The sequence below is a fragment of the Ambystoma mexicanum genome, chromosome 7q (assembly GCF_040938575.1).
Source record: "Ambystoma mexicanum isolate Mex_15411 chromosome 7q, UKY_AmexF1_1, whole genome shotgun sequence".
Lineage (NCBI taxonomy): Eukaryota > Metazoa > Chordata > Amphibia > Caudata > Ambystomatidae > Ambystoma > Ambystoma mexicanum.
Genome location: NC_090941.1, coordinates 1,092,826,015 through 1,092,845,780, shown reverse-complemented (window position 1 = coordinate 1,092,845,780; position 19,766 = coordinate 1,092,826,015). Strand labels below are relative to the sequence as shown.

Here is a 19,766-nt window from a genome sequence, read left to right as displayed (position 1 = left end):
CAAACTAGAATAATACAAGAGAAGAACAAGAAGGAAAGAAAGAGTAATCAAGTGAAAGAGATGGTTGAAACCTTGAAGGACCCAGTATCAGTAGTGTGTGACTTAAAGGAGTTACCACGACCAACCTAAGGATACTTTATTGAACTGAACTTGGTGAACACCAGCTCACAGGAGAAGGGAGTCATTCTCCTGTGCTTTAGTTGTTCTAACATACATTAGTTGGGAGAGTGGACTGATCTTGAGTAGGAGTTTTCACTTTTCATTTAATCATATTCAGCAGTGAGATGGAAAATCAGATTCTGTGTTCTTCTTCTAACCCACCGCAAGAGGGAGTAATAATTGGAGAGAGGAGTAGTCGTGTGGAGGAGGGAGTAAAGCAGAGAAGGAGGTAGTAATAACAGTGGAAGGATGGCTAACATCAAAATGTGAGGGCAAGAACTAGCATGAGTGCGAACATCAAATGGACAGAAGAGTGCTGGGAGGGGTGAGGCACAGAGGACAAGATGAGAGAGCAGTAAAGGGAGAGGTGTGAGTGTTCATGTAAGACAAAGTCTGAATCAAACTGAGTATTTGTAAGGCACCATCTTTAATCCTATTAGATTACCCAACTATGCAAGTGTGGCCATTAAAACCTAAAAAAGAGAATACACCCTTAAACAAGTATGAAAAGTGTCTCCTTGAACATAAGATCTTACTAAGATATGCCTGCTCATATTAATCAAATAACCTTCCCTCCCCACCCATGAGTCCTCTACTTAACTCTACCACACCTTATGACCCTAACTTCCGCCCATGTCCACATTTAGATATTACTGGACAACCTTGAATCTGCCTTCCTGGGCTCTGCGAAAGGATACCAAACTTGAACATACATCCACCTGTCTTATGTTTGTTCTAATATAAATGTCGTTCAAGCACCAGAATTTCTGTTACTCATAATCCTTAGCAAAAATATCATCCACACTGTGTAACTGAACTGTCAGCTCAAATATCAGATACTGACTGTAAGTAAGCCGGCTACTTGGAAGTGTAACCTCAACTCATGCTTCCTATGCTTTTGTACGCATGTCACACAAGCACTTAGAAGCAGTACCTTTGCAATGCAATATAAAACTCAAATACTAATTTGCCTTTTAAGTATTTTGAGTGGGCAAATATCATGCTCAGTGTCTCCTACTTTGTTAACATTACCCTGTAGGCGGAGAGCAGGAATGCAACATCATTTATTTGGCATGCAAGGAATAACGGGTATGGACTATGTCTGGCATTACTTGTACAAAGTATTAGAATGACTGATATTCAGACAGCTAGAATGCCTTTCACACAATCTGCATCCTTTCCAGGTTTTCAGAATTGCATTGGGCATAGACCGTAAACAAATGATATGGCAACTCGCTGCTATACAAAAACGGTTTCACTGAGCACTCGTATAATCCTACCGAACAATGTTAGGGTAGGGTATGTTGTAAACAATTTCTATACACTGCTAAATAATTGTGTACATGAAGAATTGTGACATGTTAAAATGCACATAACATCACACTGATGCTTTAAAAATGTTTTGCTTGAAAAGTATTGTGGCTATGCAAATATCCCAGTAAATATCTCAGTAGAACAAGTTACTTACCAACTTGTAACGTTCTTTCGATTGGATGTTCCTCCAACGCATTCCTCATCTTAGATGTATATCATCCAGCTTTGCTGCTCTTCGGAAAATTTTTCGGCAGAGGGCGCCGTGCGTCGATGTCGTCCAGTCGATGGTCCCTCGAAGGCCTCTGTCGAGGGTAACGTCATCGGGTGTATAAGTAGCACACGCGGCGTCCGTTAGCCTCAGTTCTGTTTTTCCCGTTTTTATCTTTGATCTTGTACTGTGTAGATTGTGCCGGCAGACAGGTATGAGCCTTGCGAGATTTGAGATGGCAATAACACAGAAACATCTACAGAGGGGTAGGCTGGGAGGGCGATGAGGAATACATTGGAGGAACATCCAATCGAAAGAACGTTACCAGTTGGTAAGTAACTTGTTCTTCAAGTGGATTGTGTCCTCCAACGTATTCCTCATCTTAGATAGACTCCCAAAGCAGTATGGACAATTCCTCTGGAGGAGGGGGTAGATTTTTCGATACTCTTAGATGGCTGAGTATAGTACTGCTTTTCCAAAAGTTAGCTCCCTAGAATGGGAAGCATCCAGGTTATAGAATTTTGAGAAGGTGTGCAGCGAAGACCAAGTTGCTGCTTCGCAAATGGATCTTATTGGAACACCTCTTTGAAGGGCCGTGGAGGAGGCAATGCCTCTAGTGGAATGAGCCCTTAACCCTTCCGGAGGGTCTTTTTGAGCTAGTCTGTAGCATTCTGAAATGCAAAGCACATTCCAGCGTGAAATTGTCTGTTTATTCACCGATTTACCCAGTTTCCTTCCTGTGTAACCTATAAACAGCTGGTTAACCACTCTAAGTCTAGAAAGTCTATAGATGTAAAAGCTTAAAGCTCGTTTAGGATCCAACCTGTGTAATCTTTCCTCCTCCTACGAAGGATGGGGTGGAGGATAGAATGCGGGTAAGACAATTTTCTGACTTAAGTGAAAATCAGATATTACTTTCGGTAAAAATTATGGTTTTACCCTCAACACAACTCTGTCCTTATGGAACACAGTATAGGGTGGCCCAGAAGACAGTGCCTGCAATTCGCTCACTCTTCTTGCTGATGTTAGAGCAACCAAGAAGGCTGTTTTCCACGTTAGTAATCTTAATGGACACGTGTGCATAGGCTCAAAAGGAGCACACATCAATAATTTTAGGACTAAATTGAGATCCCAGATCGGTACTTGAAATGGGTGAGGAGGAAACACATTAGTGAGCCTTTTTAAGAATTGTATTATCAAAGGAATTTTGAAGTAGGAGCATTCTTCCGACGAGCGCTTGAAAATGGAAAGCGCCGCAAGGTAACCTTTTATTGTTCCAATATTCAGACCTCTATGTGCTAGGGTCAGAAGGAAAGATAATACTTCCGGAATAGAACATAGAAAAGGATCGACATTCTTTTCTCTGCACCAGTTGCAAAACTTTTTCCAACGGCAACGGTACAGAGACTTTGTTGCTGGCCTTCTTGCCGAAAGCAACACCTCCATAACGTCATCTGGAAGGTTCCTATCCCTGTATCTAAGCCTTTCAGATACCAAACATGAAGGCTGAGCGTTTTGACCTGAGAGAGAAGGTTCTCTCTCTGTGGAAGACGTATTGGAGGGCAGATGGACATGTCTAGAAGGTCCGGGTACCCGTTCTTCTGGCCCAATCCGGGGCAATTAGGATCATGCGGCTCCGAAACCTTCTCAGCCTCCTGATTACCTGAGGATTGACGGGAATCGGAGGAAACGCGTACAATAGTGGGAAATTCCACTCCACCACGAACGCGTCCCCCAGGGCTCCTCTCGGGGGAAATTCCCCTGAGCAATACCTTTTGCATTTTCGGTTGATTCCGGTTGCAAACAGGTCTACTTGAGGGGTTCCCCAAAGGGCGAAGATCTCTTGAATGACTTCCTGAGCCAGTTCCCATTTGTGGGATACCGTGCTCTGCCTGCTCAGAGCATCTGCCGTCATATTCTCTTCCCCGGCTAGATGAATTGCCGTTAAAGAGATTCCCTCCTGAATCGCCCAATACCAGAGCTGCATTGCTTCTCTGCACAGGGGTAGTGACCCCACGCCTCCTCTTTTGTTTAGGTACTGCATGGCCACTGTGTTGTCCGTCATTATCAGGACATTGTTTCCCGTGACAGATGGCAGGAAGGCCTTCAGCGCTAGTCTGCTTGCCCTCAGCTCTAAAAGGTTGATATGTAGTTTGGACTCCGATGGAGACCAACGACCGCTGATTGTCAAATTGTAGGCATGTGCTCCCCACCCCAGCAGTGAAGCGTCCGTCACTACTTTGATCTCCGGACATGATTGCCAAATGGGTTCTCCTTTTAGGATGTTCTCTGTACAGGTACACCATACAAGGTCTTGTCTGACCTTGTTCGGAATCTGAAGAAGATCCGTCATTTGACCCGAGAACTGGGACCACTGAGTCTTTAGGGTCCTTTGAAGGGATCTCATCCTCAAGCGTGCGTCTGGCACCAGAAAGATGCAGGATGCCATGAGGCCGAGCAACCTTAAAAAGTCGTAAGCCTGGAGATTTTGGGCATTTTGGAATTTGGAAACCATCTGAAGAATGTCTTGAGCCCTCGACTTGGGAGGCAAGCTCTTTCCCAAGGACGTGTCCAATACAGCTCCTATGTACTGAAGCTGTTGGGAAGGTGTCATCTGTGACTTCTTGAAATTGTGGGAAAAGCCCTGTTTGTGGAGGAAGTGGCAGGTGACTTTCAGATGATCCAGTGATTGCTCGGCAGAGCGCGCTCTGATCAACCAATCGTCCAGGTAGGGGTAAACATGCATCCCCCCTCTCCTGAGGTGCGCTGCCACCACTACCATTAACTTGGTGAAGACCCTCGGGGTGGAGGTCAACCCGAATGGCAGGACTCGAAACTGATAGTGTGAGTCGCCAACTACGAACCTCAGGTATTTTCTGTGTTTGAGATGAATTGGCACATGAAAATAAGCATCCTGGAGGTCCAATGGCACCAACCAGTCCTGGAGTTGATGGGCCTGAAGGATCTGAGAAAGGGTAACCATCTTGAACTTGTCCTTCCTGAGGAACTTGTTCAAGTTTCTTAAGTCCAAGATGGGTCTCAGTCCTCCGTCCGTTTTGGGGATCAAAAAATACGGGGAGTACCAACCCTTGTTCCTCTCCGCTGCAGGTGCTGGTTCTATAGCACCTTTCTCCAGCAGGGTTAGAACTTCCTGCTGTAGGAGCAGGTTTGAAAGTTTCAACGGGTGTCTCCCTGGTGGATTGCTTTGAGGTTGCTTTAGCAAAGGAAGGCAACAGCCTTGGGCTATTATTTCTAGAGCCCAAACATCTGAAGTAATGGCTCGCCATTCTTGCAGATGCTGCGACAGCCTGCCTCCTACAGGTGTTTTGTGGTGCAAGTCATCAAAGTGGTTTTGTGGCGGATGTTGCAGCTGCTGATGGCAAAGAGGCTGCAGCTGGAGCTGGCTTAGCACGTTTTCCTCGTCCACCACGAGTGGCCTTTCTTTGGCCCCTTTGACTGGCCATTCCTCTTGTCTTCCCGTATGCGGTGTAATAACGATCGGATCGTCCCCTCCATGATTGCCCTTGCGCACGAAAAGGCTGAGGTTGCCTAATAGCAGCTCCTAAGGATTTTGCCGCTGCTTTTGAGGTCTGCAACCTCTCAAGGCTCTCGTCAGCCTTGTTGCCAAAAAGGTATGACCCGTCAAAAGGCATGTTCAGGAGGCGGTTCTGTACGTCTACTGCAAAACCCGACTTCCGTAACCACGCAAACCTGCGCATTACCCTGCTAGTGCCCATGGACCTGCTTACACTATCCGCAGTGTCCAATCCAGTTTCCTAGCCTAACGATGGCTAGGAAACCTTCCCTTTCTTCCCCTTCTGGTATGTGCTCCGCCGCCATTGCGATGCACTCCCATAGAGTGTATGAAAATGTTGCCAAGGCACATGTGGAGTTGGCAGATTTGAATGCCATGCTCCCGGCTTAAAATACCTTCCGTGCCCAACCATCCACACGCTTATTGTCCCTGTCTGGAGGGATAGACGGGTACGCAAGTTTGTTGGAATCTGTGGCTGCTTGTATGACCAAACTCTCAGGAGTTGCATGTTTTGACAGATAGCTGGGGGTCGCTACTGGCTGGGCAGTATTTTGATGCGAGGGATTTATTTACCGGAGGAATAGAATCCGGAGTTTCACAATTTTTGGCTACCCTGTTTTGTAAGGCTACATGAAAAGGTAGTACTGGGTCTTCAGTGGGACCATGGTCCAATATGTCTGTTAAATCGTCCGATATGAATTGGGCTGGTGGTCTAGACCATCCCAAGTAATCTACCACCTTGGTCATTAACTGACGGTAAGATGGACTGGCATGCTCTCCTGGATCTGGTCTACCGAAGTCATTCTCAGGAAAGGTGTCAATGCCACTTGCATTGTGTAAAGACGCCACCAAATCCCTCATTCTGCTTTCCTCTGAGATCAAGCATTCTGGGACATTTGGGGTGCCATACTCCAATCCAAAAGGTACATTTTCCTCCTCAGATCTCTCCTGTTCCTCAAATATTGAGGTCAAGGATTTGAAAAACTACTTCCTAGGGCGAGGCTTGAAAACCTTCTCTGGGAGAGGAGGAGGAAGGAACAAGTTACTTACCTGTAACTGTTGTTCTCCAGCATGGGTCTGGCATGGATTCACATGCGAACCCTCCCGCCTGCCCCTCTGCAGCTCTTCACTTGCTCATACTGCCACTTTGCGTGCTACCAAATCTGAGGATGGCTGCCAGAGGCGGGGCTTAGGGAGAGGGCAGTCATTGGCTGGGGGCAGTATGACCCAGAGATCAGTGATTGGTTACTACTAAGAAAGACAGATCAGAAACGAAACTTATACTGATTTTTTCTTTACCGAGGATTCCCAGCCTGACGACGGGGAATATTCATGAGCATGTGAATCCATGCCAGACCCCATGCTGGAGAAGTTAGGTAATGTCACTTGAGAGACAATGTTTCCGGCAAAGCACACATCTCAGATACTATCCTATCATCTGAGAGAGACTACAATGCAGACTTCAAAAGTCTTTAAATGACTCATTAATGTATGACACATGGTATTACAAAGCTGTGCAAAGCACTCAGCGTCTCCTGACCCACACTAGCATATGATGTGACTGAAGAAGAGCACAAAGCCTGCCGAGAGCTGAGCATTCCCTTCCCACATTCCAAACAGCACACCCAGCATCCATCTCACACTGACTATTCCAGAATCTAAAGTCTCACCTGAAGGTAACGAGGCCGGTGTAGATGAGAGGGAAAAGCAGCATACACAGGAGGACTGAGACAAGGCCATTATCCACAGAGAGTCGTCCCCACCATATTTTGGTCAGAAGTATCTACAGGAGGGGAACATTTTGGGAAAACCAAGATCAGCATGTTATCTTCAGAGCACATTTTCCATCGCTGTCTCAGAGGTTTCAAAGTGCAGACCCGGGATTCGAACCTGTGTTCTGCATCGTCTTGCTTCCAAGACGAGTGTGTTGTCCCTGAGCTATCCTCCCTGCCCATTGCTGAAAGAGTGTAGGAGTACCTGGAAGTGAGGATCTCAAGGGTGGGCACCCAGGAGAGAAATCAGCTCAATACAGGAAATGAGTGACTTCCAACGAGCTTTGACCTTGGTTGCTTAGGACTAAGGTGATTGTGAGGATTGTAAAGTAAATTATATTAAACTGATTGAAATACTGCCTGGGTTGGAGCATAGGCAAATATATCTTGCTAAAGGATCAGTTGTTTTGTCCTGCGACTCCCATGATCGCTGACAAAGCTGGCTGGGGCTGATGGGAGTTGTAGGCTAAAATATCTGGTGGCTGCCAGAATGGCTACCCATGGTCTAGGTCGACTAGAATCAGGCGCTAAAACTATACCTCATTGGGGAGGCCTCAGTGACACTGTCCTGACTTATGTCTGGGATTCGAGTGAAAAAGGCAAAAAGGTACACTCAGATGGCAGATAATGTTGAGAGAAGAGCCAATAGTCGGGATAACAAAGGAGATGCAGAGGATGTAAGGAAGAAAGAAAGTAAGCCTTGGATTGAAGCCATTCAGGGGAGAGGGCGGATTGGTCAGAATCAAATCACTAAATAGACCAAAATAAATGTATGGTAAGACTTGTGTTTTTAAGAATTAGGTTTTTATTCAGGGTTGTCAATTAGGAATTTTATTCAGGGTTGTCAATCTTGGGGTTATCTTCAACCCATCGCTTTCCTTCATTCCACAAATCAATGAGATCATCAGAAAAATCACATTTTGAAGTCAACATGATAAGACAAATCATACCCGATCTAGAAATGTAAAAAAAAATGGACTTGACCAAAGGCCTAGTGCTCTGGAGTCTGTAATATTACAGTAGTCTCTACACTGGCCTCAACAAGTCCTCTGTGCTTCTTCTACAAGAGCGGGCAGATGTAGCTCAATAAGGAAACCACAGTATCGGACATCAGCCGGCTTAAAAGTACTCAACTGGCTCGCTATAGAGATAAACTCCAGGGTGGCTTTATGCATCAAGCACAGGAGAGTTTAAAACATAATGACCAACTAGAAATCTAAGAGCTGCATGGAGCAATGGTCTCATCCCTGACAAATACAAGGAAACTAGGCTAGGGGACACACCTTTGCCACCTGTGCCCCTAGTCTTTGGAATATACTGTCTTCACACCTAAGAAACAATAATAGCTTTAACAGTTTCAAAAGGAATTTCAAGCTAAGGTTTTGGGAAAAAGACAAGCCTCCCTTACCAATGACCTTGCTTCACTGCTGAGTCTACACTCCCCCATATGGTACTTCTGAATTACCAATGTTATGCTATGTTATATTAATTACACTTATAAGGCGCCAAAGCCCGCAGGCATCCAGGCGCCGAAAGACAGAAGTAGTTGCAGACAGAGCTGGAGTTATTCTATTCAAACAATATAGTCTTCAACTGTTTACGAAAAACAAGGTGGTTTTCTGTCAGGCGCATCTGTGTCGAAAGTGACACTTTCAGAGCTTTTTAATTATAACGCTACCCAGAAGCTAGAGTGCATTGGACCCAGACTGAACTTACTTTTTTACATCAATCCGGTACTGCGAGCTCATCTACGCTCTTGCCGGCAACTGCCCTTCCAGCGCGCTTCCTGGAGGAGGCGGGGCAACATTGTGACACGTGACTCCTTCACGTGATCCTGGGATCATTTAAAGACCGGAGGCTACCACCCTTGCGGCGTTAAGCCCGACAGGAGTAAAGCCCTGAGGCTGTTGTGTGGCTGTTTGGTGGCGATGGTGCAAGGCAGCTGAAATTAAAACAGACCCTGGCGCAGACAATCCTCACGAAGCAAATAGGGACTAGGCAAGAATTGACAGTGGAGACTGCGGGCATATAGCCTTTGATCCACTGCAAGATACAACGGTCTGACAGATACATCCAGACAAGAGGCACTAGTAGACTCAATAAAAGACCAAACAACACTCATGGCTTTGATACACTCCAAAAAAGTTATCTAGAGCAACGCATGAATAATATATTGGAGCGACTAGACATCGAAGCACAAAATAGCCACTTTTGGCAAAGCAGGCTATTTGACATCGCCCGTAGCGACAGAGCTGAAAAGACAGACCTCACTAACGCACTAATTAAAATGATGACAGAAACTAACCAAGTCAGATCAAAGCAGATGTCTCATGCAAAATACCAAAGTCCTAGTAATATGAAAAAACAGAAAGAATGGACTGAGAACAACGAACCCTCATACTTACTGGAAAAACATGAAGCAAATAGGAACCTTAATCCTGCAGAAATAATTCTTATTGACCTTACCCGAGAACCCTCCAAGGAAAGGAAGGCACACACCCATACAGATACAGACAAAGGAAAAGAGATTAACAAACCAATTGACGATGAGGGACTTATACCCCATTCAAAAGGGAAAGTGACGTATGAAATCTTCTCCAAAGGAAACAAGATACCGCCCAACAGAGAGCAAGAAAAAAAAGGAACAATACTCAATAAACAAAAAAAGCAAAGGGGCTCACAAGCATTCTTGAGAAATCTAACAAATCCTCCAAAAGAATTACATCCCAAGATGAACAAAGCAACACAGCAGAATAAGCAAAACAAACTTGAACCCAAAGCAAAAAAGAAAAACCCAGACAACAATGAAGTAGACACAGAATTAGATGAACTAATCAACCTATTAACCTACACGGAGGACGAAATAGATCAATCTGAAGAAGCCCAAATTGAAATGGCAGAGGCATCATTGATTACGGTAGATGAACATGAAGGTGAGAAACCAGAAGAAGACCAAAACCTCGAAGAATCAGGATATGAAATGACACTTGATGAAATATCCAAAATAGAATGGGAAAACAACGATGAAACAGCATCGGATGCGAATAACCATCCCTCACCCATAAGGGAGCCCCAAAGCAACAACGATGATGATAAAACAACCGATGGACAAACAGAAAAAATAAAACTGCCAATTTTTGTGCTTCCACAAAAACAGCAGACAGAAATAAAAGTCAAGAAAATAAAATAATCAAGAATAACAACAAAAAATGATAACCTAATCATGAACCGCTCAAATGTACTAAGATTGATACAAGCCATTCCTAACATGAAAGAAATTACAACTAAAGATATAAGAACAGTCGAATTCTGTGATGAAATAACATTGGACCAAGTGAAGATATATTTTCAATCTGAAAAAAACCCTGAACAAAATAATAGACAATAAAAATATTTGCAAGCAGCTAGGCTTCGAAGTGACCCTGATCGAAGAAATACACAACAGAGAGGAGAAAAAAACAAAAAACAGTAAGCTGGAGCCAGCCTGAAATGAACCAAAGCAAATACGAACTGGATGATGTCTATAGGAATAGATCACCGGGACACAAGAACGATGGCGAGATGTATGAGAGTAGAGCAAATGACAACAAAGATTATCAAAGTCATCATGACCTTCATAGAAAATATGGACTATGGAGGTAACCAGAGAACTCACCCACAAATACAGAAGATAGACACAACCAAAGAAGATAACAATTAAAGGAAGAAAGTCTGCATCCAACCAGGATCTGCTCATGGAACACGCAGGGACACAGCCATTTATTCAATACAACAAATTGAAATTTTATTATGGCTGACATAATCTGCATCCAAGAGTCATGGATAACGCAACAACCAATAGCAGATAGATACACCATACTAATGAATCCTGCAATCCAAAAGCAAAAAGGCAGATCGTCTGCCGGACGCCTAACGTTAATCAAAAATGGACAAAACATTGACATACTAGAACACGACAACAAGAAATAGAAAAATCTAACCTATCACCCCGAGCTAAATGCTGGACTAAAGAATTATATTGCAGAAATATTAGGAGATCTGACAGTATCGACACAACCAATGGAAAGCAAAAGGAAACCTGGGCAAGAGGCAAATCCACTGCCATAATTGATTACATATACCTGACCGAAAATTTACATAAAGATTTGCGGGAATCCAGAAATATCAAAACGGAAGAAAGTGATCATTACATACTGGAAAGAACGCTGAATACTGGAAAAATGGTGAAAGATAAAGCTGATTCAACAAAAATCAAAATACATATCAGCAACAACAGATTAAGAATTAGGGGGAAAAGAATGGAAGAATTGCCAAAAATAATGAATAACTCAACACTAGATGATCTAGAAAAGATCAACAATGGAGGTTTACTGTCACCTTACAGATGCAATAATACACAAAATGGAAAGTCAACAGCTAAAAAACACATCCATGCATACAACAACAATTTAATGAACAAGAAAAGAGAATTGAGAACAAAATTGAGAACAAAAATAAAATTACTAATTAAACAAAATTTACCGGATAAATATAAAGAAATCAAAACAGCAAAACAACATTACAGAAATTGGCGAAAGAACAACAAAGCCTTGATATTACAAGAGGATGCAGAAAAGATGCTGCTGACACTAAAGAACAGAAACACAAAACAACTATGGGCGTTACTACACGACAATACCCACACACAAAACAGCATGGTAACTGATATACCAGAAGCAAGTTGGACAGAATATTTCTCAGAGATCTATGGGGGCAAATACCCAATGAAAGCAGCAAACAATATACAGCAACACATATGGCAATGGGACCGTGAAGATCTAAAAAGGGCGATTAATACTCTAAATGCTTCCAGAGCCCCAGTCTGTCCAACATGATAATCAAGCAGAATGCAGCAGTATGGACGGAAATATGCGAAAGCATCTTCCAAATGATACAAAACACAAAAACAATTCCAAATACATGGAAGCAAGCCACCATCGTACCCATATTTAAGCAGGGCGACACAAAAGATCCACGAAACTACCGACCGCTGGCGCTCCTAGACCCTTTGGGCAAAAGTTTTGCTAAAATATTACTAGATAAACTAGACAAAATATGCCACAAGACAAACTGGTTTCATTAAAACACTGGGCACCAACATCAAACTATTTCTACTAAACATATTAAAGCATGAAGCCATAAGATACAAAATCCAAATCTATGCCGCTTTTGTCAACTTACGGCTAGCATTTGACTCTGTCAACAGAGACATTCTATGGGATAAACTGACCGGTAGGTAGTGTCCAACAGACATCATCGAACCGATTAAACTCTTATACGCGGACACCAGCGTTAGAGTCAAATTATCGAAAGAAGGGGCACTCACAGATCAAATCAGAACATGGAATGGACTAAAACAAGGATGCCTATTGGCAGCCACTTTATTTCATCTCTATATGGCAGATCTTGAACGAAATATCTATACACCTCAAACAAACCCCCCAAAAATCAATAACACAGCAATACCTTGCATTATATATGCTGACGACATAGTACTCCTGGCCAAAACTCCGAGAGGTTTACAGATTGCACTTGAAAAATTAGAAATATATATGACAAAGAACAAACTGAAAATAAATACGAAAAAAACAAAAATCATGACTCTAAAAAAAGAAAACAATATCAATCGCCAGCTCGTCTACTTTTATATAGGCAAGGAAAAAAATGGAAACAGTAAAAACCATAAAATATCTTGGAATATGGATATCCCAATCAACAACAGAAGAAGAATGGGCAGCACACCTGAAAGAAAAAACCTTGTCCCTAGCCCGACAAGCAAAAATAATACATCGAAAGTATGGAAAATTCTCCATGACCACAGTAGCTACATTTTACAAAAAAAAGTCACGGCCATCTGGAGCAGAAAGCATGATAAACACCAACAATGACATCTGGGATAAACTAGAAGGGAGTTTCTGGAAAAAAGTACTAAATTTGCCAGCTTCGCTACCTACGATACGAATCCGAGCTGAATTTGCACTTCAATCGCTTGAGTCCATTGTTCTATGGAAACAACTTGACTTATACAGGAAAATAATGACTAAAACCAACACCCCACCTTTGGAAATATTCAGAACAGAAAACAGCTGCAACTACGATCATGTCTTGGAAAAATGGAAAACAGCGACAGAAGTGAAAAGAAAAGAGCAAGAGATATCGATGGAAATGCTAATAGAGAGACCAGAAAAAGCAAAAACAAAACTAAAAGAAAATGATTGGATGAAAACCAACCGAGAGAAAAACAAATACCGGCACAACATACAAAATCCATCTGACAACAGAAGACTTAATCAACTTCCTTCATACTTACAAATATTTCCATCGTCTAAAACAAGAGACACATTTATGAGATTGCGGCTAAATATCCTCCCGACCCGAGAAATAATGGCAGCCAGAAAACAAATACCCAATTGCAAACAATACTGCCGATTTTGCAAGAACCCCCAGATGACCGAGAGCCTTCATCATATAATTATGATATGCCCGGCACTGAATGAAAAACAACAACAATCGAGAGAATGGTTCATGAACACACAAACTGTTCTAACACCAGAAGATCGTTGGGCAAGAATGCTCTCTGGAAACGAAAAAAAAACGAGTATTCGCCCTGACATCGTTCTGGAACAACATCATGAACAATAAAGGAACAGCGTAAAATATAAGCACGCGGGATCAAAACAAGAAGAAAGAACAAGAATAAGGATAACATTTCACTAGCCCACACTCTGCAATTTGAGCAATACACACAATGAAAGTCAGATGAAAGGTTTAAAGCGCAAACCAAACATAAAAAAAAAAAAAATGATAATCACCAAAACTTTCACCTTCCAGATTTCTGCTACACAGATGACGCCTACCCTATTACCACCCTGTACTTTTTACAAAGCACCCGCTTTTAACACTCAGTAATTTAGCTTGCAATGGGGATGGGTCAAGCATGCATATTCTGTGTACGAAGGGACATTTGTACATAGCTGTTTGTTTGTAATCTTTCTCCCTCCTTATTATAGGGCATAATAATAAGGGCATATATATTTTAAGATTATTTTTGCTTTGATGATCAGGAATAATTGTTGTGCCCTGTATACAGGCATGTTCCACTTGATGGTGAGGGGTAATTTGTGTGCCCTGTACACAGGAATGGTCCACTTGGTTCACTTTATGATGCCTGCCAATGTCCGAATAATAGCTTTTACTTTACTTTACTTCATTCAATTTGTAACACGCTGCCTTGGACCCGGAGGCGTGAGGGCGCGAAAGACAAGACAAACAGGACAATAACCGTTAAGAATGGAAGTGAACAAGTCAAAGAGGTAGAGAGACAAGAGGAGCATGAGGTGTGGAGCGGCCACAGCCGAGAGGTGCAAGAGTAGTTTGTTTAATAGAAGAAGTGCGTCTTGTGGTGCTTCTTAAAAGAGGAGACGGTTCTTTGTTTCTCTTCTGGACAGTAAAAAAATGTAAAATAAGTCTGGAGAAATGTTAAGATTTTTATCTCCAACCCCGAGGTCCTAGAAAAGGAACTGCTGGCAATGAAGCTTGCATGAAAAGAGTGGCATCATCTGTTGTGGGTGCCCCATGGTCCACAGAAATACACACTGATCAGCGAAATCTACAGCTCCTACAAAAGTATGATTGTTGGTCTAATTTCTTTTCTCTTTATGATTTTAAGATGCCATTCATCCCTTGCTATACTAACCAAAAACTGTTGTTTTTCTTTCAATAACGCATGTACATTCCGCATCCTCACTCATGACACAACAGTGACCGGACATCGAGGGATCACTTTCACTTTGGAGCTAGTTCAGAGATATTGTTGTTGGCCAAAGATGCAACAAGAGGTACATGAGTATGTGTTAGCTTGTTCACTTGTGCTCAAAACAAGAATCCTGGAACATATCTTGTACACAAGCCAGAATACCAGACAGGCCATGGCAGAGAATATCAACAGATTTCATAGTGGATCTGCCCTCCTCAAATGAGTGCACTGTGGTCGTGATAACTATTGATTTTTATTACAAGATGGCTCACTTTTCACCTTTGAAGAAGAGGCCTTCTGTATATGAAATGAGCCAAGTGTTCTTATGGGATATATTTAGCCTGCATGGGATACCCTAGGTCATTACCTCAGAGCAAGGACCCCAATAGACTTCTAAGTACTGGTCTGTCCTCTGTAAGGCTTTGGGAGTCAACAGAGCCCCTTCTTTCGGTTATAATCCTGAAACAAATGGACAGACGGAGAGAATAAATCAGAACTTTGTACAGAATCTCATGATCTTCACTAAGGCCACTCAGCATAATCGGGCTATGTGTTACCTGGTTGCAGAGTTCTCATACAATAACTCCTACATTCGTCCAGCAAGATGAGCCCTTTTTTTTACCCATGGGTACCATCCCATATGGTTGCCTTCTTTACCATGTACCAATTTCAGGAGTGCATTTGGCAGAAGAAGTCCTTCAGGAATTACATGGCATACATCATCTGCTCAATAAGCCTTGTTAGATGCACAAGAAGAAACAAAGAGATATGTAGACTTCAAACGGAAAGAAGCATCGACCCATAAACCAGGAGATCTAGTATGGTTATCCTCAAAATACCTGCCCAAACATCGAACACTTTCCAAATTCTCTCCCAGGTATTTTGGGCCTTTCAAGATAATCAAGATAATTCATTATGTGGTTTACAAACTATAAGTACCTCCAGGATTGCATTGAATACATCTAGTTTTTCATGTTTCCTTATTGAAACCCTAGCTACACTGATAAACAGGATAGCAACACTAGCGGAGATGCCACTGGAGGAGCGTATGCATAAGGATGAGTGTTACCAACATCCAGATTAACTCGTACACTGACCACCACTTCGAAGAGCCAAATTCAAGGCACTGCCAGCGGGAACTTTTCCCACAGACGGATTACTGACGGTGCAGAGTATTTACTAGAGATGAATTACTGATGGTCATGAGACCCTTCTAAAGAAAGGGCCCTTCAAAGAGCATACTGGGGATTGAGTATATTGATAAGATTCCCCGCAGACAGCCTCACACACCTACCCAATCGAGCCTGGGTTGTGACAGCAGCGTACAAGCAAGATTGGTAACAAACTAAAACTTCAGAGCCATTACACTGAGTGTATTTCTAAAGAAGTGACAGAAATTTGCCACCTCCTGATGAATGTTCGCCATTTGTTGGAACAGAACTGAAACATGTTGAGCTGAATGTTTAGGCCAAATAGCTTTTACGAGATACGTGTTAATTAGAACAGAGACAATATCTTCATCAGTTTAGAAAATATACTGCATGTCTGAAGTACCATATATACCACCCACTAAAAGTGGATAAGACATTTGCATAACCCTAGTCACTCTTTAAGAATTGTATTTAAACTTAAGAATTCACCATCTTGGATCATTGTATTTATGGATTTTTTAACTACTTTGGATTTAATAAATGTATATTTGTTTGAAATTAATTGTTTGTTGATTTGACTGCTCAACATCACAGGCTGTGATTTCTCAAACCCCTATTATCCTCGAACCTATTGAAACCCATCATCATGAGAAAACTTGCAAGTCCCAAGCTATTTTGCTATACTGTTGCTGACAGATCCTGGGAACCAGCGGAACATGTTAGTGCCCCATGACTGGTTCGTAAATTCCATCAGCTTTTCCCCTGGAAACTGGGAGAAACTTGCGTGGGAGGGGACATGATGGCAGAAGGGGCCTCAAACGGCTCCCAGCTTCTTACCTGTCGTTAAAAAGCCGCAGGAAGAGGAACCCATCTTTCGTCAATTGGAGGATATACCAACCGGTTTGGCAGACGCCAATCCAAAAATGGCAGAACCACGCGTTATACTCCTGTGTGAGCACATATGGAGACGCAAAGTGTCATCACGCCAACATGGCACCGTGGTCTGGGAGCCATGGGAACACAGAGGCTACAAGATGGATTATCCCGAGGTAAGCAGTGAGTCACAACTCTCCCTGGTATGTTGCATACGCTGTGTTAACTAATCTCTCCCTGCCTTCCTTTTCTCTAACCTCTGTCCTTACTACCTGTACTCGCGCCCCTCCCTGATACCAGCCCTGCCTGTCCTGCTCAGCTTCCTTGATTCACACTAGATTGGACCTAAATTCATATCTGCTGCTACCAGCCATTAGGCTTACCTTACAGACTCCTGGACCTGGATTCCTTCATCCAGGAATTGAATATTAGTCCCCTTTAGGTTTTTCCTCCTTTGGACCACACTCAGCATCCAGCATTCGGTTCCCATCCAGAGGGGAAGGTGGCTGCTTTGGCAGAACAGACCCATCAGGTAAGGCCAGTCGCAGAGAGATTGCGATGCCACCTACAGCACGATAGGATGGAGCAATTAGAGGAGCTATTAGAAGCCATCCAAGCCTTTACTACAGAGGTGCAAAATCCTAAGGCCGTTAATTCCATATTAGGCTAATTATGGTTAAAAGAGAGGAAGGTTTTCCTCTTTGAGGGGCTTCCATAGGGAAGCTTCATGGAGACCCTAAAAGGCTCAAAGAATTCTTAGATGCATGTACCGTGGCCTATGTTTTTCGGGCCTGCCTCGTTTCCCATGTATGGCTCAAAAGTGGAATTCTTGATATCACATCTTGCAGGTAATGCACTGGCTTTGTCCACCGCTCTCATAACCACAGGTGACCCCCTGATGGACGATTACATAGGATTTGTTACTGCTTTCAAACGGTTTTTTGACAGACCAGTGTTGATCTATACTTCACAAGATACAATTTTGGACTTTGCTTAAGGCAATTTGGATGTTTTATCCCGCACCAGCAAGTTCAAACAACTGGCTCAGCACATAGCCTGGCAGGAGGAAGCTTGCCAAGGGGGCTGTCAGATGAACTTAAAGATGAATTGGTCAGAGTTGCCCATCTGGCGAATTCAAAGATTTGATTAGGATGGTCTTGCAGCTAGATTTTTGTCTACAAGACCGAAAGCAGGAGAAGAGAAGGGGTAGGATTGTAGTCCCTTGAAACCAGTGTAACCTAGCCACCAAGTGGTTCATATGCTTCAGATAACTCCGAACCAATGCAAATAGGGACAGCTCCCAGACCCCATTTGGATGAAGAAAGGATTTGGCAAAGGCCCAATGGTCTCTGTATGTAAGAAATCAAGTGGGTATACATGCTAGAAGTGGTTTAGCACTGTCCTTGTTGTATTTTATGTTGTATTGCACTAATCATACTGTGCTTGGGATATATTATATAGTCTGGTTTTGTGTTTATACCAAAACGTGGGTTTAGAGGATTGACATGTTTACCCTAATTGTCATGGATAATAATAACAAATGATATTCTGTTCCCCAACGTGCTAGTATTGTCCTGAATTTCTGGATGCACCACATTCTTTAAACAGATTGTTTAATTCTTGTTTAGGGCCATGTACTGTTAGATTAGTTAGCATATAGCAGATGGGGAGCAGGTGCAAGTGGATCTAGGTCACCTGGCCTAAGCCCCGCCCACCTGGTACCTTCCTGCCTGCTGCTATTTTTCACCACTTAGCAAGCCCCACCCACCTGGTGCCTTCCTTCACCATCACTGTCTTGTGGCCAATGCTGGATTTGACTTTTATGGACTTCATTCATTCACGGTGCGTCACTCTTTCTCAACTCTCATGCTGGACTTCCTTTGCATCTTGTACTCATGGTGGCCCTGAATCATGCTGTTCCCATCTTCATCTTGTATCCTGGCTTGCAACATTATGTGTTACTACTGACTTCTGCAATTGTATTCGCTCTCCACTCTTGCTTCTCCACTCTTTTTGACTGCTTACTCTCTTTTCTCTCCTCCTTTCCCTTCTCCCTTTTCCCATCTCCTCCCCTTACTTTCTTCTATGCACTTACTCTATCAGAACTGTCCCTGGACCTAATATGATAGCAACCTCGTCTGTTTCCACCACCCTCCCATTACTGTTTTTTTTAACCCCCACCACCCCTCCAGCACTATCTGAAATGTTGTCAGCCCTAGTATGATAGTCGCTTGTTTTGTTCCTCCCCTCCCTTTCTGCACCCCTCTCCCTCAGCTTTTATTTTTTCCGGCTCTACCAGAAATATCGTCAGGCCTAGTACGGTAGTCGCCTGTCTGTTTCCATTTCCTTCCCACTCCCCCCCTCCCTTCCTTATCTATGTCTTAGCTCTTGCACTATCTGAAATGTCGTCAGGCTGAGTACGATAGTTAATTTCACATCCTTACTGTTCACAGCCTGTAGAAATGTAGTTGTATTTTCCCTTGTTCCCTCCCTTGCCTTGAAGTGCTTTGAAACACATTGTGTATAGGCGCTATATAAATAAACAATCATATCATAACGATCATATATTAGATCTGAGATATTCACAGCATACTGGTAAAAGGCAGAGAAATTCACAGCATATTTCTCTGTATGTACTGCAGGTCTGCAGGCCATCTCTTTAGTCTTTGTCCCCTGGCTCCTCCCCACAGAGGGGGAAATGCCAGCTCCAGTTCATAATTGAGATACATGTTCTGGAGTTAGACCAGAGTCCCGTGCCACTGAAGGAACAAGGGCTAGGCCATGGCTCTTCTGGAATTGAAGGTGCATCTGGAGTTGCTACGGATCACATCACAGAAACAGCATCTCTGGTGGATTCAGGAGCAGCTGGTGTCTTCATGGACAAGTCTTGGACCCAGAAATGGGTATCAAGAGCATCACTAAGGAGGTGGCTCAGCCAGTGGAAAGAGTCAATGGAGAC

General features: G+C 43.1%; 1 protein-coding gene across 1 annotated transcript in view; it reads right to left on the bottom strand.

Moving 5' to 3' along the window:
* LOC138528198 (transient receptor potential cation channel subfamily M member 2-like) overlaps positions 1-19,766 on the bottom strand; it is a 602,757-nt gene that overhangs the window by 169,300 nt on the left and 413,691 nt on the right. Inside the window, exon 16 of the mRNA XM_069639650.1 lies at positions 6,887-6,999. Within this exon, the coding sequence (XP_069495751.1) occupies positions 6,887-6,999 (113 nt within the window). The remainder of the gene's footprint in view (positions 1-6,886; positions 7,000-19,766) is intronic.